Source organism: Rutidosis leptorrhynchoides, chromosome 4 (genome assembly GCF_046630445.1).
Source record: "Rutidosis leptorrhynchoides isolate AG116_Rl617_1_P2 chromosome 4, CSIRO_AGI_Rlap_v1, whole genome shotgun sequence".
Taxonomy (NCBI): Eukaryota; Viridiplantae; Streptophyta; class Magnoliopsida; order Asterales; family Asteraceae; genus Rutidosis; species Rutidosis leptorrhynchoides.
Window position 1 is genome coordinate 546,330,812 of NC_092336.1, and position 24,681 is coordinate 546,355,492.

General features: G+C 35.8%; 1 protein-coding gene across 1 annotated transcript; it reads left to right on the forward strand.

Moving 5' to 3' along the window:
• Positions 1–4,861: 4,861 nt before the first annotated feature.
• On the forward strand, positions 4,862–9,681 carry LOC139845155 (ultraviolet-B receptor UVR8-like). Its single transcript, XM_071835379.1, has 12 exons — positions 4,862–5,016; positions 6,026–6,212; positions 6,623–6,769; positions 6,949–7,030; positions 7,220–7,375; positions 7,792–7,965; positions 8,059–8,130; positions 8,259–8,330; positions 8,450–8,568; positions 8,736–8,821; positions 9,111–9,163; positions 9,357–9,681. The coding sequence occupies exons 1-12, from the start codon at positions 4,914–4,916 to the stop codon at positions 9,423–9,425; spliced, it is 1,320 nt and encodes a 439-aa protein (XP_071691480.1). The 5' UTR covers positions 4,862–4,913; the 3' UTR covers positions 9,426–9,681.
• Positions 9,682–24,681: the final 15,000 nt, after the last annotated feature.

Below are 24,681 nucleotides of genomic sequence, written 5' to 3' on the forward strand. Positions count from 1 at the left end.
GTAATGGTCGTGTGAAAACGCTACATTTTAGATTATCATTATTTGATAATCTTCGTAATATTTTAAACCTTTATCGCAAATATAAAGGTTATGGTTTGTTTCAAAAATCGAATGCAGTCTTTGAAAAACGTCTCATATAGAGGTCAAAACCTCGCAACGAAATCAATTAATATGAAACGTTTATAATTATTATGAACAGGACATTTCAGTATAACCTGAATAAATACATATAGATACAGAGGCAAACATATGTACAAAAACCTATATATACAGACCATCGAATAACCCGTATAAATGACGGAAAAAAATATACAGGCAAAGTCAGATACCATGTAGAGGGATATATATATATATATATATATATATATATATATATATATATATATATAGTGAAGAAGCTATATAATATATAGATATAATTATATAAGTGGTGGTAAAATAAATATATACTGCACATTGAAAATAAATAAATAAATACAAATTACTCAATTATACTAATTCTACTCCTCCACAAACTCCTATCAGAAGTCATGTCCTCCGTCAGTAGAAGCTCTTTCATGTCAAGCTTTAATCTAACCTCCAATCTACGTTTGGGTCTACCCCTTCTCCTTACGCCCCCAACAACGAGAGTCTCGACTCTCCTAATCGGGGCTAAAAGTGGGCGCCTCATAACATGCCCAAACCATCTAAGTCGTCCTTCCCTCAGCTTGTTGGTTATGTTCCCAACTTCCAAGTTCTCTCTAAAAACTCCCATTTGGTATCATATCTAGCATGGTCTTACCACACGTCCACCTAAGCATCCTCATTTCTGCCACCTCCATCCACTCAAAGGATACAAGATAACATCCCATGGTGCCTAATATTCACCGATGATATTGTATTAGTTTCAGATTCCCGGGATGAGCTTAACAAAAGACTAGAGCAATGGAGGATGGCCCTAGAATCAAATGGCCTACGGATTCGCAGACTTAAATCGAAGTACCTTAGATGTGATTTTAAGACGAACGAAGAGGAACAAGAGGATATAGTGGATGTCCGAATTGGGGATCAGATTTTACCTCCACAAGAGTCCTTTAGATATTTAGGCTCGATGCTTCACAAATCAGGAAGGATAGATGAGGATGTGACGCATCGTATACGAGTAGGATGGTTGAAGTGGAGGGCAGTGAAAGGGGTGTTGTGTGACAAGAAGGTACCCTTTAAATTGAAAGGGAAATTCTTCAAGGTGGCAATCAGACCAGCCATGTTGTACGGCTCAGAGTGCTGGCCAATGACTTACTTCTTGGTCAACATTAGTTTTCAAATAAGGTATTAAACAATGCATACTCGAACGCAACCAAACAAAACCGCTGCAACGCGCGGTCAAATGTTTTTTCTAGTTACATTTATTTACCACCTCTCTAAATATTACTCCGTAACTATATCTTGTAAAAAGGTTGCAAAAATCGGAAAATTGGCGGAGTTCTCGCCGAAAAATCGTGTTGGAGTTGCTGCCGAGTTCTCCTTTTTCAATCGGCCAAAAAATCGGTCAACGACCGGTTTAATCGGTCAACGATCGATAAATGGAGTTTCTCGGCCAAAAATCGGCCAAATCTTGGGTATCATAAAAATTATCTCAAAAGTCAACGAAAGTCAACTGCCGAGAACTCCCCGAGTTCTCTAAAACTCCCAGAAATGGTCCCGCCGAGAACTTCACGAGTTCTCCGAGAACTCACAGAATAGTTCGTTCGGTCCTTGATTGTTTAGATAATTTTGAACGGCATATAAGCTTGTTTATTAAATTGGTGTCGGTGAAGAATTGTTGTTACTTCGAGACATATTTGAGAAGATTTGATAAAGAAAGTGGAATGAATTGTATGTGAGTTTTTAGTTTAATACTCGTAGATACTCCAAAGGTTTTAATATGTATGTGAAATAATGAATAATTGATTGTGTATTTATAGTGTGTTTGTATTAGGTTTTTAATTTACAAAATAATAAAATTTACACAATTTTTACACGTTCATTTGAAAAAAAAAAAAAAAAAAACTCTTAGAGGCATTTGGTTCGTGGAATTTTTTGGAATTTGAAGATATTTGCATTTCAAATCCCATGTTTGCTTAGAAGATTTGGTTGGAGGGATTTGCATTTCAAATCCCTCCAAGTCTCATAGATGAAGGATTTGAAAATCCTTTGTAAATATGAGAGATTTGAAATCTCATGTTCTAAGATTTTACGTTCACGATTTACGTTTGATGTTTACGTTTCGGGTTCGCGTTTTGTATTCCATTTCGGGTTTGTAATTTCGGGTTCGCGTATCACGGTCTCATTTCCGTTTTGGATTCACGTTTCGATTTCGGGTTTGCGTTTTGTGATCGCGTTCCCGTTTCGGGTTCGCATTACAAATTTCGAGATTTGAAAACCTCAAACCAAACTGAAGATAAGATTTCAAATCTGTAATCCTGAAAATTTAAATCCTTGAACTAAACTTCCCCTTAATTTCAATTTCTAATGATCGGATAAAAAAATACAAGTGGGTCTCTCACCCTTTCACGCCAAACAAACGCCAACACTGTACACAAATCGTTTCATAGACCCGTTCCGTCATTCCGTGCCTATCTTCACCAATTATTTCACGACGGCCAAAGGGTTTCACGGTTTGATTTGGCGTAACATAGGAAACGTATTAAAAAGTACTTGCAAAGATATCTCTCTTCTAAATTAGACCATGTGCAAATTGCAATTATTATAAAACATTGAAAGTGATGTTAAGTCCTTTCAGATAAACAATGTGAACAGCAAAGTAGATGAGATTTTTGACAAAAGGATGCAAGAATAAAGGGAGATAATAATTAATAATTAATTAAATAGTCCGTATACTCTGATATAACTACAATTAATAAAAAATAAATAATAATAATAATAATAATAATAATAAATAAATAATATAACAGGGTGATCCCCTTGGCCCGCTGCTTTTTGCTTTGGTCTTACAACCCTTGGTTTCTAAAATCAGAGATAATTTTGAGGTTTGTCTTCAGGCGTGGTATTTGGATGATGACACTATTATTGGGGACACTTTGGTGGTGGGGAAGGTTTTGCATTTGATTATGGGGGATGGGCCTCGTTTTGGGTTTCATCTCAACGTTGAAAAAACATAAATTTTCTGGCCTACGGAGGACCCTCTCAGCAGGCAAGTAGGTGTCTTTCCTCCTAATATTGCTCGACCTTTAAATGGTGTTAAGTTGCTTGAGGCCCCCGCAAGTTCCAATCTTGGTTTTAGTAGTGAACTGGTGATGCAAAGGGTGACCAAGTCCATTGCGCTTATGGATAAGGTTGCTAAGCTTGATGATCCTCAGTGTGAGTTGTTGTTGCTTAGGGCATGTACGGGAGTTTCTAAACTCTACTTTACCTTGCGTACTTGTCCTCCTAGTATATTTGAGGCGGCTCAACGCGCTTTCGATGGAGCCCTTCGATCTTCCTTGGAGCGTATTGTTACTGCTTCAGGGCCTGGGTTTGGTGATTGGCAGTGGCGGCTTGCCACCTTGCCATTTGCATTTGGAGGGCTTGGTGTTTATTCTGCGGGAGATGTTCGTCATTATGCTTTTCTGGCTTCTCGATTACAGTCTGCTGGGTTGCAGACCAAGCTCCTACGTCATGCGGGTATTGTTGATCTTGGTCGTGCTTTTGAAGATGCATTGGGTCTGTTTAATAAAACGGTTGTGTTTGATATTTTAGGTAATCAGAGTGAGGTCGCTGCCCCCATACTCATGAAGAAATTGGCAGATGTTTATTTCACAAAGGTTACCGCTTCTGCAGAATCCACTTTTTCATTATCTCCCCGACAATCGGCCTTATGGAAATCGCAGCAGGGTGATCACACCTCTGCTTGGCTAAGGGCAGTCCCTATTTTGGGGTTGGGTCAGACGATGAACGCAAAGACTTACCGATGTGTGTTGTGCTACCGGTTGGGTGTTCCATTGTTCTCTATCTCGACGGCATGCTCTGCCTGTTCAAGGGTTTTTACTGGGGATATTTTCGGGGATCACGCGGTGTCTTGTGCTGGTATGGTGGGTATTAAGCATCGACATAATGTTGTTCGGGATTCTCTTGTTGATGTTTGTTATCGATCTGGGATTTCAGCGAGAAAAGAGGTTGACATTGAGTTGTCTGGAAGGAACGACAGGGCCCTCAGACCTGCAGATGTGTTACTTTATTTCTGGGATTGTGGTCGCGATGTTTGTGTTGACTTGACAGGGTCTTCTCCTTTGACACAGTCTGGGCTTTCTGACTTTGTCCCTGGACGTGCTGTGGTTGATGCGGCTCGTCGGAAGCGGGTCAAGTACGAATCTAGCTGTCAGGCGATTGGTTATGGTTTCATTCCTTTCTCATTTTCTTCCCTTGGGGAATTAGAAAAGGATGCTGTTTTTTTGCTAAAGCGGGTTCAGAAGAGTTCGATGGCGCAAGATATTGGTGCCGGTGCTGCTGCTCATATTTTTACTAGGATAGGTTTTGCTATTGCTAGAGGTGTGGGGGCCCAGATTGTCTCTAGGCTTCCCACTAATTTTTTGTAAGTTTTAATACTTTTAAGTTTATTATTATTATAATAATAATAATAATAATAATAATAATAATAATAATAATAATAATAATAATAATAATAATAATAATAATAAATAATGAAATGCAATGTATCTATTGCATTGTATATAGTTTGTCTTTTCCCTGTATCTTTCAAACTAACTTCTTCCATCAACAATAACTCCAATCCTCCACCTCTACCACAATTCATTACCATTTACTTTTACTACCAACAATAATTTATATTTATATTTATTTATTTATTTATATAAGCACACACAATATAATATAAATAGGTATTGATTTTTATAAATAATTCAGAAAACAAAGGCAGGATCCAGAAGCAGCACCAAATGGAAATTGACGGTGAAGCTACTACAGTCAGTACAACAGCAGCTCCGATTCGTCAAGTCATTTTGATCTCCGCCGGTGCAAGTCATTCAGGCGCTCTTTTATGTAAGATCACTATCACTTCACTATCACTATCATTATACTTCTTTATTTGTTTATTTTCTATTTCTATTGAATTTAGTCTCATGTATCTAAGTTATGACTTGTGTAATATTTTTGCATAATTTAACACTGAAATTGGGGAAACCTGCTGCTTGTCGGTGTACGGATTTAATTCACTTTCATTTTTCTTAATTTGTAGAGATATTTGTTTGATTTCTGTTCCAGTACTGTAATTTTTTTTAATCAAAGGGCCATTGGGCCTATTGTATGGAGTTGTCACTCCATTGACAACTACACATGTAATCTATAGGTAATTTTGTACTCACTGCGGCCCAATCAAGGTGTCATTTTAATAGCACATAACTTTATGTATGATAAAGGATCATATCTGTAGTTTTCATTTTTCCAAATTTCATCTTTATTTGGTACTACTAAATATAAATATATACTTTCGAATTTTGTTCTATTTTTAATCGAATGATTGGTCCCACCGGAATAATGAATCCTTATTTTGAGATGTATGACATTGATTTAGTAATCTTCACCAACTGTATTTTTCACCAAACAAATATGATTTCTACATATTTAAGTTTAAATAGGAAGTGTACACTTATATGTGAACACATATAATGGGACATAGGTAGTAATTTTCAAAATTCCTTGTTAGTTTTCAGAAAATCTTACCAATATAACATATTTTCTTTTCATGTACGTATACATATGTATAATAAATAATAATGGTGAGACGGGGTCAAGTAAGAAAAGTGAAATAAGAATGGTAAGAACTATCATATGAACACATAAGTTCACCAATTTTACATTCTTAAATATGAAATAATTTTGCAATAGAAAACAGGTGCACTGTTTTATATCTAGAAATTTTCAGTTTTTGCTATGTGCCAAAACTGTGTGTCTAAGATTTCATTAATTTATTACAACTTTTGTTTGGGTATGTAATTAATTTTTACATATATTTGAGATACCAAAACTTGAATTGTATTTATTGTATCAGCTGGAAATGTTGTTTGTTCATGGGGAAGGGGAGAGGATGGACAACTAGGGCATGGTGATGCAGAAGATAGGCTGGCACCTACTCAGTTGAGTGCCTTAGATGGTCAAGAAATTGTATCTCTTACTTGTGGTGCGGATCATACAGTCGCATATTCTGAGTCACAACTCAATGTCTACAGTTGGGGATGGTATACTCTCTTTTATCTCAAATTTCATATCTTCCTTTCATAATATTGCATCAAATACCTAAGTAAGTATGCATTTCCTCGACACAAAAAGTTTCATCATACATATCTAGTATTCATCGGTAACAAACATAATACATTTGAGTAAGACATTTTTAGATGTCAATGTTGACCACCCGCTTGAGTTATGTTATGATTGGCATGTTAATTAATGTAAAACTTTTAGCTTTGTGTATAAATTACTCGGATGTTAGAAATAGAGAATTGATACATATAAGTGTAATACATTTGATTCTTGTTGAATTGTTTACTTGTAATATCAGCCTTATTACTTCATTTTATTTGTAGTTTATTGTTGGTTTGATATACTATTGTTTAAATGTGCTTGTGTGCGTCTTCCTTTTTGATCTCAGGGGTGATTTTGGGAGGCTGGGCCATGGAAACTCAACTGATTTTTTTATTCCTCAGCCAATAAAAGCATTACAAGGGTTACAAATTAGGCAAATTGCCTGTGGAGACAGCCATTGTTTGGCGGTAACCATGGGAGGCGAGGTGCAGAGGTTTGTATTGTACTGAGTCATTTAATTTTATATGGTTGATCAAACTTTTAAATGTTACATAAAAAATGGAACCCTCTTTTGTACTAGAAATAGAAGATCTCATGATATGATACTTGCATACAAGATTATATCTGTTTTTGGTTTCAATCTAAATGCATTATTATGTTTCGTGTATCTAGTTGGGGCCGGAATCAAAATGGGCAACTTGGTTTAGGCACCACGGAGGACTCTCTAGTTCCACAAAAGATTGAAGCTTTCCAGGTAAACATCCATGTTATGATGAGATTTTGTAGCATTAACCTATATAAACTGGCAGGTTATCTTTGTAAATATTAAGATAGAGTTTATATTTTCAGTTTCATCACTTCTATTAGAAACATTCATGTAAATATTATAACTTTGTAGAACTAGATGATTTTTACTCCAACTTTGTGTTTGTGTGCTTAATAGGGTGTAGCTGTTAAAATGGTTGCTGCTGGTGCTGAGCACACAGTGGCTATCACTGAAGATGGTGAGCTTTATGGCTGGGGTTGGGGTCGGTATGGAAACTTGGGGTTAGGTGACAGAAAAGATCGTACTCTTCCCGAGAAAGCTTCTGTTATCAATGTATGTAACGATTCATATACAGTACAGTTAATCAATCGTTAAATGATCATGCAACATGCTACTGTATTTTAGGATTTTTTGGCAACCAAGTTACTGTTAAATGGTATATAAGGATTATAATACCTATTTGTTGGCGAAACACATATCTTTTAGCTATTAGTTTTAACTTTGAATGTGCATTGAACTGAATGCATCAAATTCCATAACAGTCCCTTTTTCTGGTTAAAAACAAATAGATTTATAATATTTTCTGCTTAAAAACACGCTTTGAAATTCGTTCATCCGTTTGATCTGTCTGACTCATCTAAACCAGTCTCTTTTTATCTCATCTTTTTTATTTAACCCATTTAATAGACTTTATGTTAGAGACTGTGGCTCTGGTATTCTGTCTGGTTTTGTAATAGTTGAAGTTACAGGGGGAGAAGATGGTACTTGTTGCATGTGGTTGGAGGCATACAATCTCTGTTACTTCTTCTGGAGAATTATATACGTTTGGTTGGAGCAAATATGGTCAACTAGGACACGGGGACTTTAAGGACCACCTTGTTCCTCATAAACTCGAAGCACTTCATGGGCATGTTATAACACAGGTAATTTCTGAATTCATAATAATTAATACTTTCTATTATGTGTATATGTCATTCTTAATGATAATGTTTTTAATGTGGCTTTTGGTAAGTTAGATCTCAGGTGGCTGGAGACACACTATGGCGTTAACTTCAGAGGGAAAGCTTTATGGATGGGGATGGAACAAGGTTGGAGTGCTATTTTTTTTTTTTTTTTTTTTTTAATATATATATTTTTAAGCTATGTACATGTGTTTTAGTATTCAAATACTTAGTTATTTCTTCATTCTACTCACTTTTTCCGAGCTTGTTAACAGTTTGGGCAGGTTGGTGTTGGAGACAATCAAGATCATTGCTTTCCTATGGAAGTCAGCTTTCCAAATGATCAGGTACAACCTTTTTTTAATGTGAACGTTGCTTTCTTAGATTAATTTTAATGAACGTGTTATGTAACACTTATTCACGTATATTAAATTTATACTTGTATTTTATCTCCTCATGTTAACAGGAAGTAGTTCAAATTTCATGTGGATGGAGGCACACACTTGCTGTAACTGACAGAAATAATGTATTTTCTTGGGGTAGAGGCACAAACGGACAGCTTGGACACAAGGAGGCTATTGACAGGTATCTATTCTCACACACGATGCTGACTCACCCAACATATGAGTCAGCATCATGACATCATCTAAAGCTGAATTTTAAATATTGTCTCCCATAACGTGTTTCCAGAGCCGGAGAGTTGAAATATTTTTCTCAACTCATATTAAGTACCATAACTGTAACACTTGCAGAAACATTCCTAAAATAATTGAAGTTTTGAGCATGGATGGATCTAGTGGACAACATATAGAATCCTCAAAGACTGAACCTTCCTCAGGTACTATAAACTCCCCTATAACTATATCTTAATCCGAGTAAAGGTGGCAATTTTGACCCATTTTCTTGCAAATGGGCTGATTCATGTTATGTTTTATCCCTAGATAAAACAATTTGTCAAATAAAAACAATGTTAAGGGAAAAGGTTTAAATATTTGTATTTTCAATGCCTAGAAACTAACGGAACAATTTGTTAGATAAATCAGTTTATTAGTTAGATAAACGACATGCATACCATCGAAGAAAATATTAAGTTTCATGGGTTCTCTAACTTATGACTTATTTGGCAGGGAAACTTTCGGTGTTACCATCTGATAGATATGCAGTTGTCCCTGATGAAATTGTATGTGTTCTTTTTCAATAACCTTGTTTGTTTCTGATATATTACTTGTTAATTATTCATCTATGAACTGTAAACTAAGACATTGTAATGAAATCTTAACATGAATATGAAATGTTTCTGAAGGTATATAGAGCTCACATTATCAATTGAAATAAAAGGACTGTTAAAACCTGATGTATTTACCATTGTGTAGGTTCAAGCTGGGATTGAAAGAAGTGACGCTAGTGTCCCTGAGAACGATGTGAAAAGAATGAGGCTCTGAATTTTGCAACTACGCACTAACCAGCTGCATCTGTTCTTTCTGTATCAAGTTATTAATCATGGTGTAAGCAAACACGTGTATATCTGCTGCTGCTATTATCTTGAGAAACTTTGAGTAGTGATTCCATCTTAGCATAGATTTCGGGGTTAGATACTTGAATAATGTAACTATCTATGCTCTGATATTCATAGTATGTATCCAACTACTTGGACTGTAATTGTGTTGTTCCTTTTGTTATTGTATGTAATTTTTGTTATATTTACATGCATGTCGAGCTTTTGGCCTATCGGTATCGAGGTAACTCATCAACTTTGAGGCTGTAAGTTCGAGTTCTGTGGTGAATTGTTTGTAATTGATTGTGTGTATGTTTGTCGTTCTAAGAAGGTAGAGTGACATGTGACATCATTAGGTGCTGGTACAAGGTTACAATTCTTGTTTTTAGAAGTAACATCTAACATGTATCGTTTAGATATTATTTTGAACTTTGGTGTGCAATGAACTGAGTACATATTTGGTCGTTTATCGTTTCAAATATATTGCTTATATTTTTTTTTATCCTTTTCTATGTAAATTCATTTACAACATACAAGATGCTAAGCCTATCAGTAATAATTACTCGTAATAATCAATTTAAAAAAAAAAAGTGTAGTAAAACGTCATATCCAAAGAGAAATAAACACCCAGCAATCTATATTATACTCACTCAGTACCTAAATTATTCTCCACTATTCCATTTTGGATGTCCCAAATTAATTGACACTTTCATAAATAAAAAATCATAACAAGATTAAATTTTATTGTGGCCTTAATGTATGTGGATATGATTAAACGAGAGAAAAAAAAGTATGGGTAAAAGTGGAAAGTGAACCGAAGGTACGGTACTTTTATGACATTTTTTAAACTTTGTTTTTTATCCGGAGACGATTAATATGGTACGGATGGAGTACTTATTTTTGGCAGGGTTGGAACTAAGGCCAGCCTGCCCAGATCACTCCTCTTACTTTCGCATGTGAAGACCATAGTAAACCTTTAAGGACTGGGCCTAATAGGACTCGGTTGGGACCAATTTTGTATGCATATCTGGACTCAGTACACCATACATGCCTATTTTAAGACTTGAACAACTTGATGGAATGGAAGACTTCTAAAAGGAATTAAACAAACGTTTTAGCAAGGACAGAAAGGATATTTTATACTCTCATGGCTTGTGATCTCTCTGTCTTTTTGAGGTATTACAAGTGAGTATATTTCGTGTGCTATTCGGACAAGTGCCTAACGATTTGTATATTTGTTAATCATGTTGCAATATGTATGATGTTACATTCTCTCAAATATGAAGGCAGACTATCTTATGTTTTAATAATAATACGATAAATGGATGTTGGACGGGGATGAAAACTCGAAATATTTTCACTCCCTTATTCGTAGAAGATTAAATAAGAGCAACATTCGGGGTTTAAATATCAAAGGGGTTTGGTGTGAGGATCCGATATGAATTAAGGAAGAAGTTTATTCTCATTTTAAATCAAGATTTGAAAAACCGAAAGGAAGTAAATTTCGTATTTCTATAACAGGTCTGCAATTTGAAACTAAATGTATCAGGTCTGACCAGGCAGACTTACTCGAAGAGAAATTCACAGAAGCAGAAATTCTAGCGGCGGTTGGCGAATGTAACAGTTCAAAAGCTCCTGGGCCCGACGGGTATAACTTTAAGTTCTTTAAAAAATATTGGGCCCTTATAAAAAATGATTTGGTGAATGCTCTAAATTGGTTTTGGGATACGGGAGAAATCTCAAAAGGGTGCAATGCGTCGTTTGTGACCTTGATTCCGAAGAAAAATGACCCAATTGGTTTAAATGATTACAGACCTATCAGTTTAATCGGATGTTACTATAAAATTCTCGCAAAAATACTCTCCATTCGATTAAGGAAAGTGGTACCGGATATTGTGGGGGAAGAACAGAGTGCGTTTTTAAAAGGGAGGTATATCCTTGACGGGGGACTTATTATAAACGAGACCATTGAATATTTAACAAAGCATCGAAAGAAAAGTGTAATTTTTAAGGTAGATTTTGAGAAGGCTTTTGATAGCCTGAATTGGGAGTTTTTAATGGCCATTATGGAGCGGATGGGTTTTGGGGTCAAATGGAGAAAGTGGATTTTTTCTTGCCTTACGTCAGCCACTATCTCGGTGTTAGTTAATGGGTCTCCGACAGAAGAGTTCTCCCTAGCGAGAGGAGTAAGACAAGGCGATCCTCTATCCCCATTTCTCTTTATCATCGCGGCGGAAGGGTTGAATGTGCTCACTAAAAATGCTATTTCATGTGGTTTATTCAAAGGGGTCGAAGTTGGTACACAGAAGGTGGCGGTCTCGCATCTTCAATATGCGGACGATGCTATATTCATCGGGGAATGGAGTCGTCCAAATATCCGAAATTTGATAAAGTTGTTAGAGTGTTTTGAAAAGGCTTCGGGTCTAAGAGTAAACTACCATAAAAGTTCAATTTTTGGATTAGGAGTTGGTGTTGATGATGTTAACCGAATGGCTGTTCAAATGAGATGTAATGTCGGTCGACTACCTTTTATTTATCTTGGTATTCCAATAGGTTGCAACATGAATCGAATAGATAATTGGGGTCCGGTTGTTGAGAAATTTAACTTCAGGTTATCGGAATGGAAAGCACGTTCGATTTCATTTGGTGGTCGATTAACCCTTGTCAAAGCAGTTCTTCATAGTTTGCCGCTATACTACTTCTCCCTCTTTCGAGCTCCAGAGAGTGTCATTATTCATCTTGAGAGTGTAAGACGTAATTTTTTTTGGGGCGGGTCGGGTGAGGTTTCTAAAATGTCTTGGGTAAAATGGGGGGATGTTATCTCTTCGTATGGGGTTGGGGGTTTAAACATCGGGTCTCTTAAAGGGAAAAATCTTGCCTTTATGGGCAAGTGGTGGTGGCGATTTAAAAATGAACCTAATTCGTTTTGGGCAAAAATTATTAAATCAATTCATGGGGAGGGAGGGCTAATAAGTGGGGATATCTCATCTAGACCGCAAGGCAAAGGTGGGACGTGGATTAACATTGTTCGTGCAGGATGGGATTTAGAGAAATTTGTTCCAGGATTCAGAGCTTCTTTTTCTAAAATTATTGGTGACGGGTCAGGAACTAAATTCTGGGATGAACCGTGGTTACTGGAGGTCCCTCTGAAACAACAATATTCGAGGCTATTCCAACTCGAATCGAATAAAAATGTCTCTGTTAACATGCGGGTTCTTTGGAGTAATAATGGCTGCGACATTAAATGGGACTGGCTAAGGAGTCTGAGGGGCAGAACAATTGACGAGGAAACTGAGCTAAAAAACATGATCTTAAACTACTCTAAATCAGCTATCCAAACAGATACTTGGCGATGGATATTAGCAGGTTCGGGTCAATTCACGACAAAGGAGCTGACCAAATTAATTGATGAAGATCTATTCTTTCGGGAAAATTCTCTTATACATGATGAAACATTGCGAAATCACTTGGCACCTCTAAAAGTCGAGGTATTTATATGGCGGCTAATTAGGGGTAGATTACCGGTCCGATTGGAACTTAATAAAAGGGGCATTGACCTTCACTCGGTATTATGCCCCTTATGTGATGACTATCCAGAATCTATAGATCATGTGTTTTTCTTTTGTAAAAGTTCTTATGATTTATGGGATCGAGTTTATAAGTGGTGGGGCTTCGGGGTTTGTCTAAATCTTAACACAAATGACGCATTTAGGGGTAAATCTAGTTCAGGGTTATCTATAGCTGAAGAGCAAGTATGGCAAGTAGTTGAATGGACGACCGCTTATCTTATTTGGAATAATCGCAATCGGAAGGTCTTCTCGAATCAAGACGGTGTTTGTGCGAATACACTTATGGAAATTCAGCTCAAAGCCTATGAGTGGGTTACGGGAAGATTAAGAAACAAGAAGATAGATTGGTTATGTTGGTTGACGGATCCAAAAGCTAGTATAATAGACACTTAGTTGCACGTGGTTTTATTTGTAATAGTACTAGTTACTCTTCAACAAGTATTAAGTCTTGAGTCTTTCTGTTTGATGTTTCAGTCTGGAGGTTCTTTGTACCATTTTCAGTTTTAATGAAATTTTCTGCTTTTCGAAAAAAATAATAATACGATAAAGTAGATGGTTCCATCTTTTTTAGATCGTAGTACAAGTGTACAACACTATCTATTGTCTCATGTTCTTAGGGTTATAGAACCACAACCAACGGTAGCTTCTTTGCTACCTTCTTTTCTAAACATTAAAAGATACAATAGGTTATAGTGAGTCTTTATGTGTCAATAAATAGAAATACAATGCATTTGTCATCTGCAAGAAGGAGAAGGACGAGTTAGAAGGGGACTATAAAGAAGGAAAAACGGGGTGACATCCTACCCCATCTATTTTATATTCATATTATATTAGTATTATTATTATTTAAATATTGAATATTTAATAAGTGGGTCCAGTCAGATATGTTATTGTTGGCAGCGTTCAGTCTTTTTCAGTATTTTTGAGAATATGCTGATATGGCGCTGATGTAGAGTTCAGTCTTTTTTTAGAAGTATGTTATGGTTGAAAGTGGTAGTACGACTACCTTAAAGGAATCTAATCCTTGTTCTTTCCACCAGTACAATAAATAATGATGATTATCTATGATCTATCTATGATCATCTTAAAACAAGGCAGGAGCCTTGGCGCGACTCATGTTCTTTCCCATTGGATTTTGAGATGGTAGTAAAACTATTGTGCTCATAACTGTATTGGTTTTGCAGATAAAGTACGAAAGTTTAAATGTGCGCTTGGTCAGTGGCTTACGCGGTTGGTAACTTTGGGTATTAAGTCAATAGTGAGAATATCAAAATCAATAGTATTCCTTACTATTTGGCTATTATGTAGCATTTCGTCCCATATCGAATACAGAATGAAGTTGTGCCTCTCAAGTTTAAAGTAATGACTAACTCATATCTTTCACCGTGATTTTTGGTTATATAGGGAGATACATAATATCTCCCACTATGATTTTTGTGACGGACCCGATCCCATAACGTTAATCCTTTTTTAACTTTCATGGCTCAAAGTTAACTAAACACATACAAATATCCCATTTTTTAGATCCTACTTGCTTCTTCCGAAATTAAATATCTTATTGGTGTACGAGCATGGTTCTGGTAAAGTATACAAATTATTCATTTTAAAAGTCAAATGTCACTTAGTTCATTTACTTAGTTCGCTTCAACGGTATCTCAAGACCTTGTGTGTTGGGACGAGAGTTAGGTCATGGGTTCAAGTCTCGCTCGACCTATTCTATTAATCAATCTGCCTGAAATATGAAGCTCCAGATTGACCTCAAGGGGTTTTTCGTCGGATCCATTCAGGATTCAAACCCGGTCCGTCTGCCCCTTGGGATGGTTTAAGTATCGGGTTCCTTCAATGCGATTCGGGTTTCCTCCCCAAAGTGCGTGCTTGGCAAATGAGAATATTCGATTCCGATTGTTGCCTTTCAAATAAAAAAATAATGAAAGTATGGACATTTTTTTTGAAACGAACTTATGTGCAAATCAGATTATGCGGGTAAATAAATAGTCAATTTTTTATTTATATCTTTTAGAGAATAATATATACATCCACAATGATATAAATTGAACTTCATGCGGGTTTAGAACCCACGAAAATTTGCTTTTACCATTTTCATGGTAGTCGGAACCCAATCATCCGATCATTTTCTTGGTCAAATTAATACAGTCATAATGCCCCTCAGAAGAAAACACCCACGACGAATCTTCGCGTGTGGAAGGGTGAAGTTCGAACTCAAGATATCCGCAACCTTCGAGACCCCTGGAATGGGCATGTAACTACAGGGTAAATTTTGCAGCAAGTGAGAGTCGAACCTCTGACCGATCTCATATAGAGGATGTCAGTTTACCACCGCTACGCCAACCCATTGCATTGCAAATCAATATGTGTTTCAGACCTTAATTTGTAACTTTTCGTTTATGTTAGTCACTTAAAATATAGATTCTATCTTTCAAAAAGCATTTAAGGTTGTATTCTGCAATAATTTTCAAAGAAAAACAGTTAAATGATTAACCAAATAACCAAACCAAAAAAAGCCAAAAAAAAATAAAAAATCAGTTAGGAACACTTGCAGTCTTGTTTACCAAAGATCAAGCATCATTATGATCATTATATTCAGCCAAATGAGTATTACATTCACTCAACAAAAACTCACTCTTCTCAATCAAACTTCTGAATTTATCAAATCCAAACTCAGAACAATTAGGATCACTTGCAGATGACTCCGAACTCGACTCATCATTTCTCAGTTTTGTTTCTCTCCTACTAATACTATACCAACAGCACCAACAACAACCCGAACCACCTTCATTGTTCTTACTTTCTTTTCTTTTCACCTTTTCAGTTTTCGACAAAACAACCCTCTTTGTTTTATTTCCATACCCGTCTTTCTTCTTTTCTTCCTTCTTGTGTTTTTCGCCCTCGAATCCACCGTTGTTGGACATAAAAAGAATGTGTAAAAATTTATTTATATTTATCAAAGTAATAAAGTGGTGAGCAAAACGCTAAAACAGATCTTTGAAACAAAAACATTCCAAAGCGAATGTAAGTGTGTGAATGAATATATTTTGATGAGATGACTAAAGTAAAAGCGATGTGGGATTTGAAATGATTGAATTTATTTAGAAGTTGGTGAATGAGTGAATGAAATTTGAAAAGTGGATGAGTTATCTAAAAGTCTGATATGCCAGGTAGTTTCATGTACATTGGGGCTAAAATCCAACACTTCGTTAACAGTCGTCAGTCTTCTTTTTCCAAACACTAATTATATATATTCACCATCATTCAAACCCAGTCCGACTGACTTTCGGGATGGTTTAAGGATCGGGTTCATGCAATATGATTCGGATTTTCTCCAGAAAACGCGTACGTGGCAAATGAGAGTATTCGATACCGACTACTTGCGTTTCAAAAAAAAATAATAATTGTGAAATATGAACTTGTACAATATAAGTCTATAATGCACAGTTATGTTGAATTTATCATTTTTGATGTTGAAAATATCTTTGCTCTTTCCAAAAACATGTACCAATTTGATACCCTCACAAACATTATCAATAACATTTTTGAGTATGCTCTTTTATTATTACTAGTTTAGTATCCGCGAAATCACGAGTTTATAAAATAAAGTATTTTATTACAAGAATTTAAGCTAATTTATTATGAATGTAATGCTATCATAGATTGATGGTGTTTCACGTATGTATGGAAAAATAGGATTATATGAACTTTAAAATCATACATTACCTTTGGAAATAACAGGAGCACGAATTGAACATGTATAAATTCAATAATAAATTTATAATTTGTACTCGTTTACACAATAGCTAGGTTGTGTACTATATAGATTTTCAAATCGTATCAAGTAGTATAAACGTCCAACAAAAACGTAAAAAAAATATATATATAAAAAACTGTACAAATATAAAGACAAATGCTTAAAGCAAAGACTATCTTGCTAATTTTACGATATCGATGCAAGCAAGCAATAGGTTTGTCACTGTCGACCGGTCAACCCTTTCATAGAATCAACCAGACAACACCTTCGTAGATAAAAGAGAATATAATATTGAAGAATGTTAAACGTAGCTCTTAGGGCTACTAGATATTCCCTTTTTAATATCGACTTTCCTTATAATTTATTGGTATTAGTGTTATTCATGTCAACAGTTAATTATAAATATGGAATTAATTTATATATGAAATGCTTAAACGTAGCCATTGGGACTACGTTTAACATTATCATCGAACTTATGAGTAAGAGCTTCACAAGCTGTTCTTAATTCCATTTTCATTTTCTGTAGGGCATACAAACATTGGATCATTGCATGTACGCAAGGTTGCAATAATCGCTAATTGGAGAGTATTTGGTCGGGACTTTTGAGAGAGTAATCGACAACTCTAGGAGTAATCGGGTTGGACTTATTATATATTTAAGTAATAAGTAATAAATTTCATAATTCTATGTTAAATATACAAGAAAACCACAAAGATAAACATAAACGTTAATATAATTATCTAGAAACGTAAACATAGTCTTCGTTTGTTCAAAAACTCTTAAGTTTCTAATTACTATATTATCTAATAGACAAAAATGGTGAATATTAACTAGGGGCATTTTCGTCATTTCACCTTTAAAAAAAAAAATTTGACTAACTTTCATTACACCAATAAAGCCCCCTACACTTTTTTCATAAATTCAAAACGACCCCCCAAATATGGGGGTAAACTGTCAAATAACCATTTTCATAAAAATGGTGAAATAGTAACTAGGGGTATTTTCGTCATTTCACCTTTTTTTTTAATTTTAACTAACTTTCACTACACCAATAAAGCCCCATACACTTTTTTCATAAATTCAAAACGACCCCCCAAATAGGGGGGTAAACTGTCTAATAACCATTATTATAAAAAATCTTAAATAAACTTCACCAAAATATTCAACGGGTCATATCTTCTCGTTCGCAACGAGTTAAATTTTTCCGACACCATCGTTAAACTCGAAATAATTTTAGGAACACAATGTCACTAATTATACGCAAAACGGACGCTTTTTAAAAAACGCTAAATATTTGAGGTACTTTTCATACATGTTGATTTTGCGTTAAATTTTTAAAAGTAAAAAATTCCATAGCTAAACGCGGAGATGCACATATATTGTTAATTTAAAATAACATTTAAATCTTTCGTGGGTTATACCTTTTAGTTCAACTCGAGTTGCGCTTCAACTACATCATCGTTAGCCACGAAATATTTTTACAAACTAAACACAATAAAATACATTGAAAACCGAACCCCCGGCGCGAAGCGAGAGTTCGAAAACTAGTTTATACTAAAATGTTGACCAATATTGACTTTGTCTGATTTTGACTGACTAAATTCGATTTTGACCCATTGACATACGATGACCAATTGATTACACGGATTTTGGAAACTCAAATCGGTTAGTTCTTAAAAAGTAATAATCAGAGAGTAATCGACATTAATCCGGAAGTTTTACAACACTGCATGTACGCCTTCATAAAGGAAGGGCTATCTTTTATAATTATGAAGCACAAGTTTCATAATATTGACACAATCAAAGGGTTAAAAAATAGTGTAACGACCCGACTTTTTCGACTTGCTTTTGTGCCTTGTGTTTTTGCGAAACTGCGTATTTGTGCGTACTATGCTACTTTATACTCTGGAACCTTTATATACATGGTTTACTTTCATTTATATGTTAAAACGTGCCTTAGAGTACGTATGATACTTAACTTGATCACCGGAAGCCTTATTGACCGTTAGTGTCACTTGACGTTTCGAATAAACTGCGAACTGCACACACGTTTAACTTTTGTCGTAATCGGAATATTATGACTACGAAATCTTAATTATTATTTTATAATAATAATTACTTGGGTTTATGGATGCTTAATTATGCGTAGTAATTTAATTATGCTTACTAGTTAGTCTTGTTGGACTTTCTACCTTGTTGGACTTAAGCCCACCCTACTCTAGCTAGTAGTCCATTTATTTAGCCCACTTATTAATTACTAGTGACCCAATAATAAGTAAGAAAAATGCCCATTTATTAGAGGGAACATGCTAGCATTTATGTCAAGTATTATCCTTAATGTTACATGAGATCCTAACATAAGCACCAACTTTAGACAACCATTAACCAAAAAGTAACTTTTTGTCCCCCTTGTCCCCCCCTCAAAATCACGGCTACCACCACCACCCTCACCCCTCATTTCACTATAAATACAAGCCTTATTCCTCTCATTTTACACTTGCTCTCATTTGTATTTCACACACACTTACTCTCTTATTTTCTCTCTAGTCTTTCTCTCTCTAAAAGTGTAAGTATTTTGAACTTCTCTTCTTCTTCTCCTCCTCATCACCACGAATTCATCATCATCATCATCATGGGTCTAGCTTTTTAGCTTTTGATCTTGATTACATCTTGTAGATTCAAACTTGGATTTGAATCCTTCAAGAACATGGAAGATTCAAGCTTTCTAGCTTTGAATCTTCACCCACTTTGTAGATCTATATCTTTTAACTTTAAATCTTGTTATTTTGTTATAAAGATTCAAACTTGTGTTTGTAATCTTCATGTAACTTAAAGATCCAAGTTTTATGCTTCAAGATCTTCAAGAACAACCAAGATGCAAGCTTTCTAGCTTGGATCTTCATATCTTTTGATGAATCTAAGTTTTCTAACTTATTATCTCATTATTTTGTTATAAAGATCAAAACTTGTGTTTATGGTCTTCATGTAACTTAAAGATCCAAGCTTTATGCTTCAAGATCTTCAAGAACACTAAAGGTTCAAGCTTTCTAGCTTTGTGACCTTAAAACTTGTGTGAAAGGGATCCAAGCTCTCTAGCTTAGGGTTCCATCACTTCATTTGACTTAGATTTTGTTCATACTTGTTTGATTGATGTAAAGTTTGTAGCTTTAGTTGTAAATGTAACTTGTAATTGTGAAAGGGATGTAACTTGTAGATGTAAAGTTTGTAGCTTTAGTTTTCAAACAGCATATAGTACTTGACCGTGCAAAGATCCTGTTGTTGACGAATCGTACACGATGGTTTTGTACGGGGCGTCACATTTGGTATCGGAACATTGGTTGTAGGGAATTAGGTTGCATTAGTGAGTCTAGACCGGACCGAGTAGGATTCACTAATAGGACTAATCTACAACTTGCTTGTTTACCTGTTTCTGCGGACCGCTGCATGCTACTATGTTATATTACTGCATGTTACTGTTTACTACTACTGCATGCCACTGTTTACTTCTACTGCTGTATGAACTGCTGCATGCTACTGCTTACTCTTACTGCTATGTGAACTCGATATATGCTATTGCTTATCCTCGCTACTTCATAGTGCATACTACTATCTGCTTTCGATTTCATGTTACTTCTGTTTAGTACTGTTAATATTGCCATGCTATATACTGCTGTAGACGATCTAGGTTGCTGTAGTGCCTGATTACGTGCTTGCTTCTTGCCTGCTATTCGCTGTACCGACTTGGAGAATTTACCTTTCCTAGTTCAGATGTTTTTCTGAACCCTTTTCCCACACGTCTAACCCTAAGGATTGGTATTGTAATCCACTTGTTACTATCGTTCCACCGTTCTGGAGATCGAAACGATTCTTCACGTAATCTAGGAGGAGTACCCCTCGGATTACACGCTCACTAAGGTTGATCCTCGGAGGAGGAGATATGCGAGGACTTGTCATAGTAACCGCACCCCGAGCTCACCCTAATTAGCCACGTACAATGTATGAACATTAGAAGGATGTTCAGTTTCTGCAAGATGACTCGTATCTCGTACATTTTCACGGCTGTCACTTATCTCTTTCATCTTTCACCGCTGCTCGACGATCTAATGACACTTCTGGATTTAGGTCCCCAACACTCTTAGGAATTGGAGAAGTCGGGAGGACATCTCCTTTCACAAGGTCAGAGTACCTTCTACTGATGCTCAGCCATACCCAAAGACTTGGGAGTTGCCTCAAGACATATCATATTACTACTTGCTACACGTACAACTCGACACGAGACCCAGATTGAATTTCTAGAAAGGAACCTAACGACGTTACCCGAACCCGAACATTTTGAAGAAATTTCGGGACATTTAGGCATTGATGCATGACCTACGGAACCTACGCACCCACACCGAGAAACCGAGAAATTAATTTCGTAGATTTGTTTTAAGATAACATAGATAAAGCACTGTTAGACGAAATTGAGTAGAACTTGAGGTGATCACGTTACATTGACCATATGGAGTGATATTGGAATGAACGTACGATTTAGTACAATATAATGACGCCAGGCCAGCGTGATTATATTGAAGTAAATCATGCATAAGTCCCAATGTTATTACATGAGGAATATGAAGTGATTCAAGGAAAATTTTAGTAGGAACCAATTGAGTAAACGCATTATGGTCTGATAGAGGTAGGGAAAGAATAACCACAAAGCCCAGATATTGTACAAATAGGACCTTGATTCAGAATGATAACCCGACAATATGTTATAGATATAGACACCCTGGACACTTAAGGGAACAGTTCTCAAATAGGAAAAACTTCGGACTTACCTGCGGTAGAGCAATCATTACCTCAGTTATGGAGACTCGCGTAGATCCTGATTTTTGTTAGGGTACGTTTCATCACGACGTTTTCTTTGTCTCGAAATTGTTTAATACTAGAATGATAGAAACTTTATATCTAAGAACCTTAGTGTTATGACTAATAAGCCATTGACAACCATGAGAGTTAAGCATTCTATAGGACGAGCTAATGGTAAGCTGGCAGAGATAGAGGAATAATTTAAGGTAGTACCCTAAAATTAACAGGTGGGTCATTGGAGACGACCTCACGTCAACAAAACTTGGAAGTTTTAAGGTAGCAGTTGGAAAGGATTAGTTACCTATGCACAAACAGATGTTATTTGAGATGATTGATAGAATTTTTCACGATAGTATAATAAGATTAGTTGGAATGGACTTTAGGATTAACCTAATACTCATCAAGTTAGGAAGCTTTGATGAAATAGTTGGAACGGACTGGCTTTCAAGGATGAAAGTGAAAGTTATTTATAGTGAGAAGATTATTTGTATACCTCGCAAGAATGGCGAACCATTAATAGTTTACGAGGAGAGAAGTAGCCGAAGCTAAACCTTATTAGTTGCATGAAGGCACAAAAGGTCAAAGCCGAACACCAAAAGCCATCTGGGTTACTTCAACAACCCGAGATCCCACAATGGAAATGGGAAGGGATGACGATGGATTTCATCCCGAAGCAACTGAAAACAATAGGCAGTTATGACATTATCGGGATTATCGTTGACCGCCTCACCAAATCTGCTCACTTTCTAACCATGAAAGAAACTGATACAATGGACAACGATACATAAAGTGAAATTGTATCCCGTCACTTCAGCAATTCAAATTCTATACTACCCAAGAATCTTATTTGATGCTCATTCTTACGCGACCCCGAATCCTAACTTATTCCGAGGGAATTCTTAATCGATGATAATCACACCATCACCCTTCTTACGTCAATATTAGTCATACCAGTTCGAAATTTCTGAAATCCATGAGTAGTTAATTCCCATCCTCATACTCTCCCACTCGTATCTCACTTATAAGCAATAACTTCACACTTAAGCATTTTTGGTCAAAGGACTTATGTCCTACTAAAAGTCATCAACCCCATTTAAAATTCAATAGTTTTCATAACCTCGTGACATTGATGCTCAAATGTCACCCGAAATTTTCAAAATCTTTTACTCAATCTTTTTCCAACTTGTAACTTCCGAAACATGAAAATTTTGTTTGCCAAAATTTTTCACACACTATTTTACTGTGCGATCCTCTCGAAGTTTTACATTATTTTATTAGTAATTCGTGCAAATTTTTTGAAATCGTATATGTTATATAAAATAAAGTAAATGATTACTTATTTTGACAAATACATACGAAATTTTACTTTCGCATTTACAAATCAAATCTTTTATTCAAAAGATATTTCACTTTGAATGGTACATGTTGTACATAACCCTAGTTTACTAAGAACTTCGTTTCTTTTCTTACATTGTCACCTAAAACGGTTTCTATAAAACTTTCGTTGCTTATTATATAAAATTTTTTGTTGCTTATTCGTATCCAAGTCATCATGAAGACTTTACAACTGTCGAAATATTCGTGTGTGTGTGTGTGTGTGTGTGATGAAGGCACTTACTACCACGTCCTGCAGAGCCTTCGGGCATCCATTAACACTTAAACCATTCAAAATTCCTGCGTTACCCTAAGGATCTTAATTGCCACGTCTGTTGGAACGATGCTCTTTCTTACATAACTCGAAGTCCTGACTTATTCCAAGAGATTCTCATCTAGTGATATTAACACCATCAGTATTCCGACTTTAATGTTAGTCATAACCTGTTTGGCATCTTACAAAGTCAAGAAGCGATTAACTTCTCATCCTCATGCTCTATCCTTCATACCTCACTTTTTAGCAACGGCTTCGCACGTGAACATTTTTGGGCCAAAGACTTAAGTCCCTGATAATCATCAAAACTACAATTAATTCATTAGTTTTCATTACCTAGTAACATGTCAACCGATGATTCAAAGATTTTTCACTCGACCTTTTTCAACTCGTAACCTTTGAAATATGAAAAACTATGTTTATAAAAAATTTTGCACGTGGTTTATTTGCGCGGTCCTCACGAGATTTATGGACAAATGAAAGTACTAAAAACTTTTCTGTCTCTTATGCGACTTATAAAATCATATATGTATAAATTATCCGTACTTATTTTGGTTAGTACATACTAAGTTATACCTTCAAACTATTTAAAAATCTCTCCTTTATCGAGTTATTTAACTTAAGTCAAATAGTTTTGTGCAAAAGGGTACACGTTGTACATACTTCCAAATTTACTAGGAACTTCGTTCCGTTTATGTTGTCACATCAAACGTTTAAAGGTTTTTTTTTCAAAACTTCCTTGGTTGATTTTTATTAAAGGTTTTCGTATTAAGACTACACCAGGTATGGATCACACTTCTTCTCGCCCTCCGTTAGGGATAAAGCTTACTATTAAGATCTTTGTTAAAAACTCTCGAGCTACTTTGTATGGCAGTCTTATAAAAATTCGTTAGGAAGTCTTTGCGCTCCTAAAATGTTCTTTTAAGGCTAGACATGGCAAAAACGCGGGCCGATAAATCAGTTTTCTGAGGTACACTCGGTGATCACCCTATCGTAGGAAATGCACTAGGTGGGTTTCTACTCTCAATGTTTCATGGCTAATCGCAAGACCCTCGTAAACATCATCTCTATGAAACAGTAGGTTGAGGTACAAGAAATCATTTTTGGAGATTCTTTTCACTTAGAGTAAACCATTCTTTAAGACCAAGGGTTCACGTATCTTCTCATCCGCGCATCCCCTTTAGTATAAGGATAAATTCAGAACAACCCGCTCAAAGAGTTCACTCTCGTTCAAATATTACACCTTTCGTGCGATTTTCTTTCGGAAATGTAATATAGATTACTTTAGAAATCTAAGAATCATGTTATCCTCTTGGAAGGGACTGCTTAAAAATGTCTATAACACTGATGTGATTACTCTATATATATATTC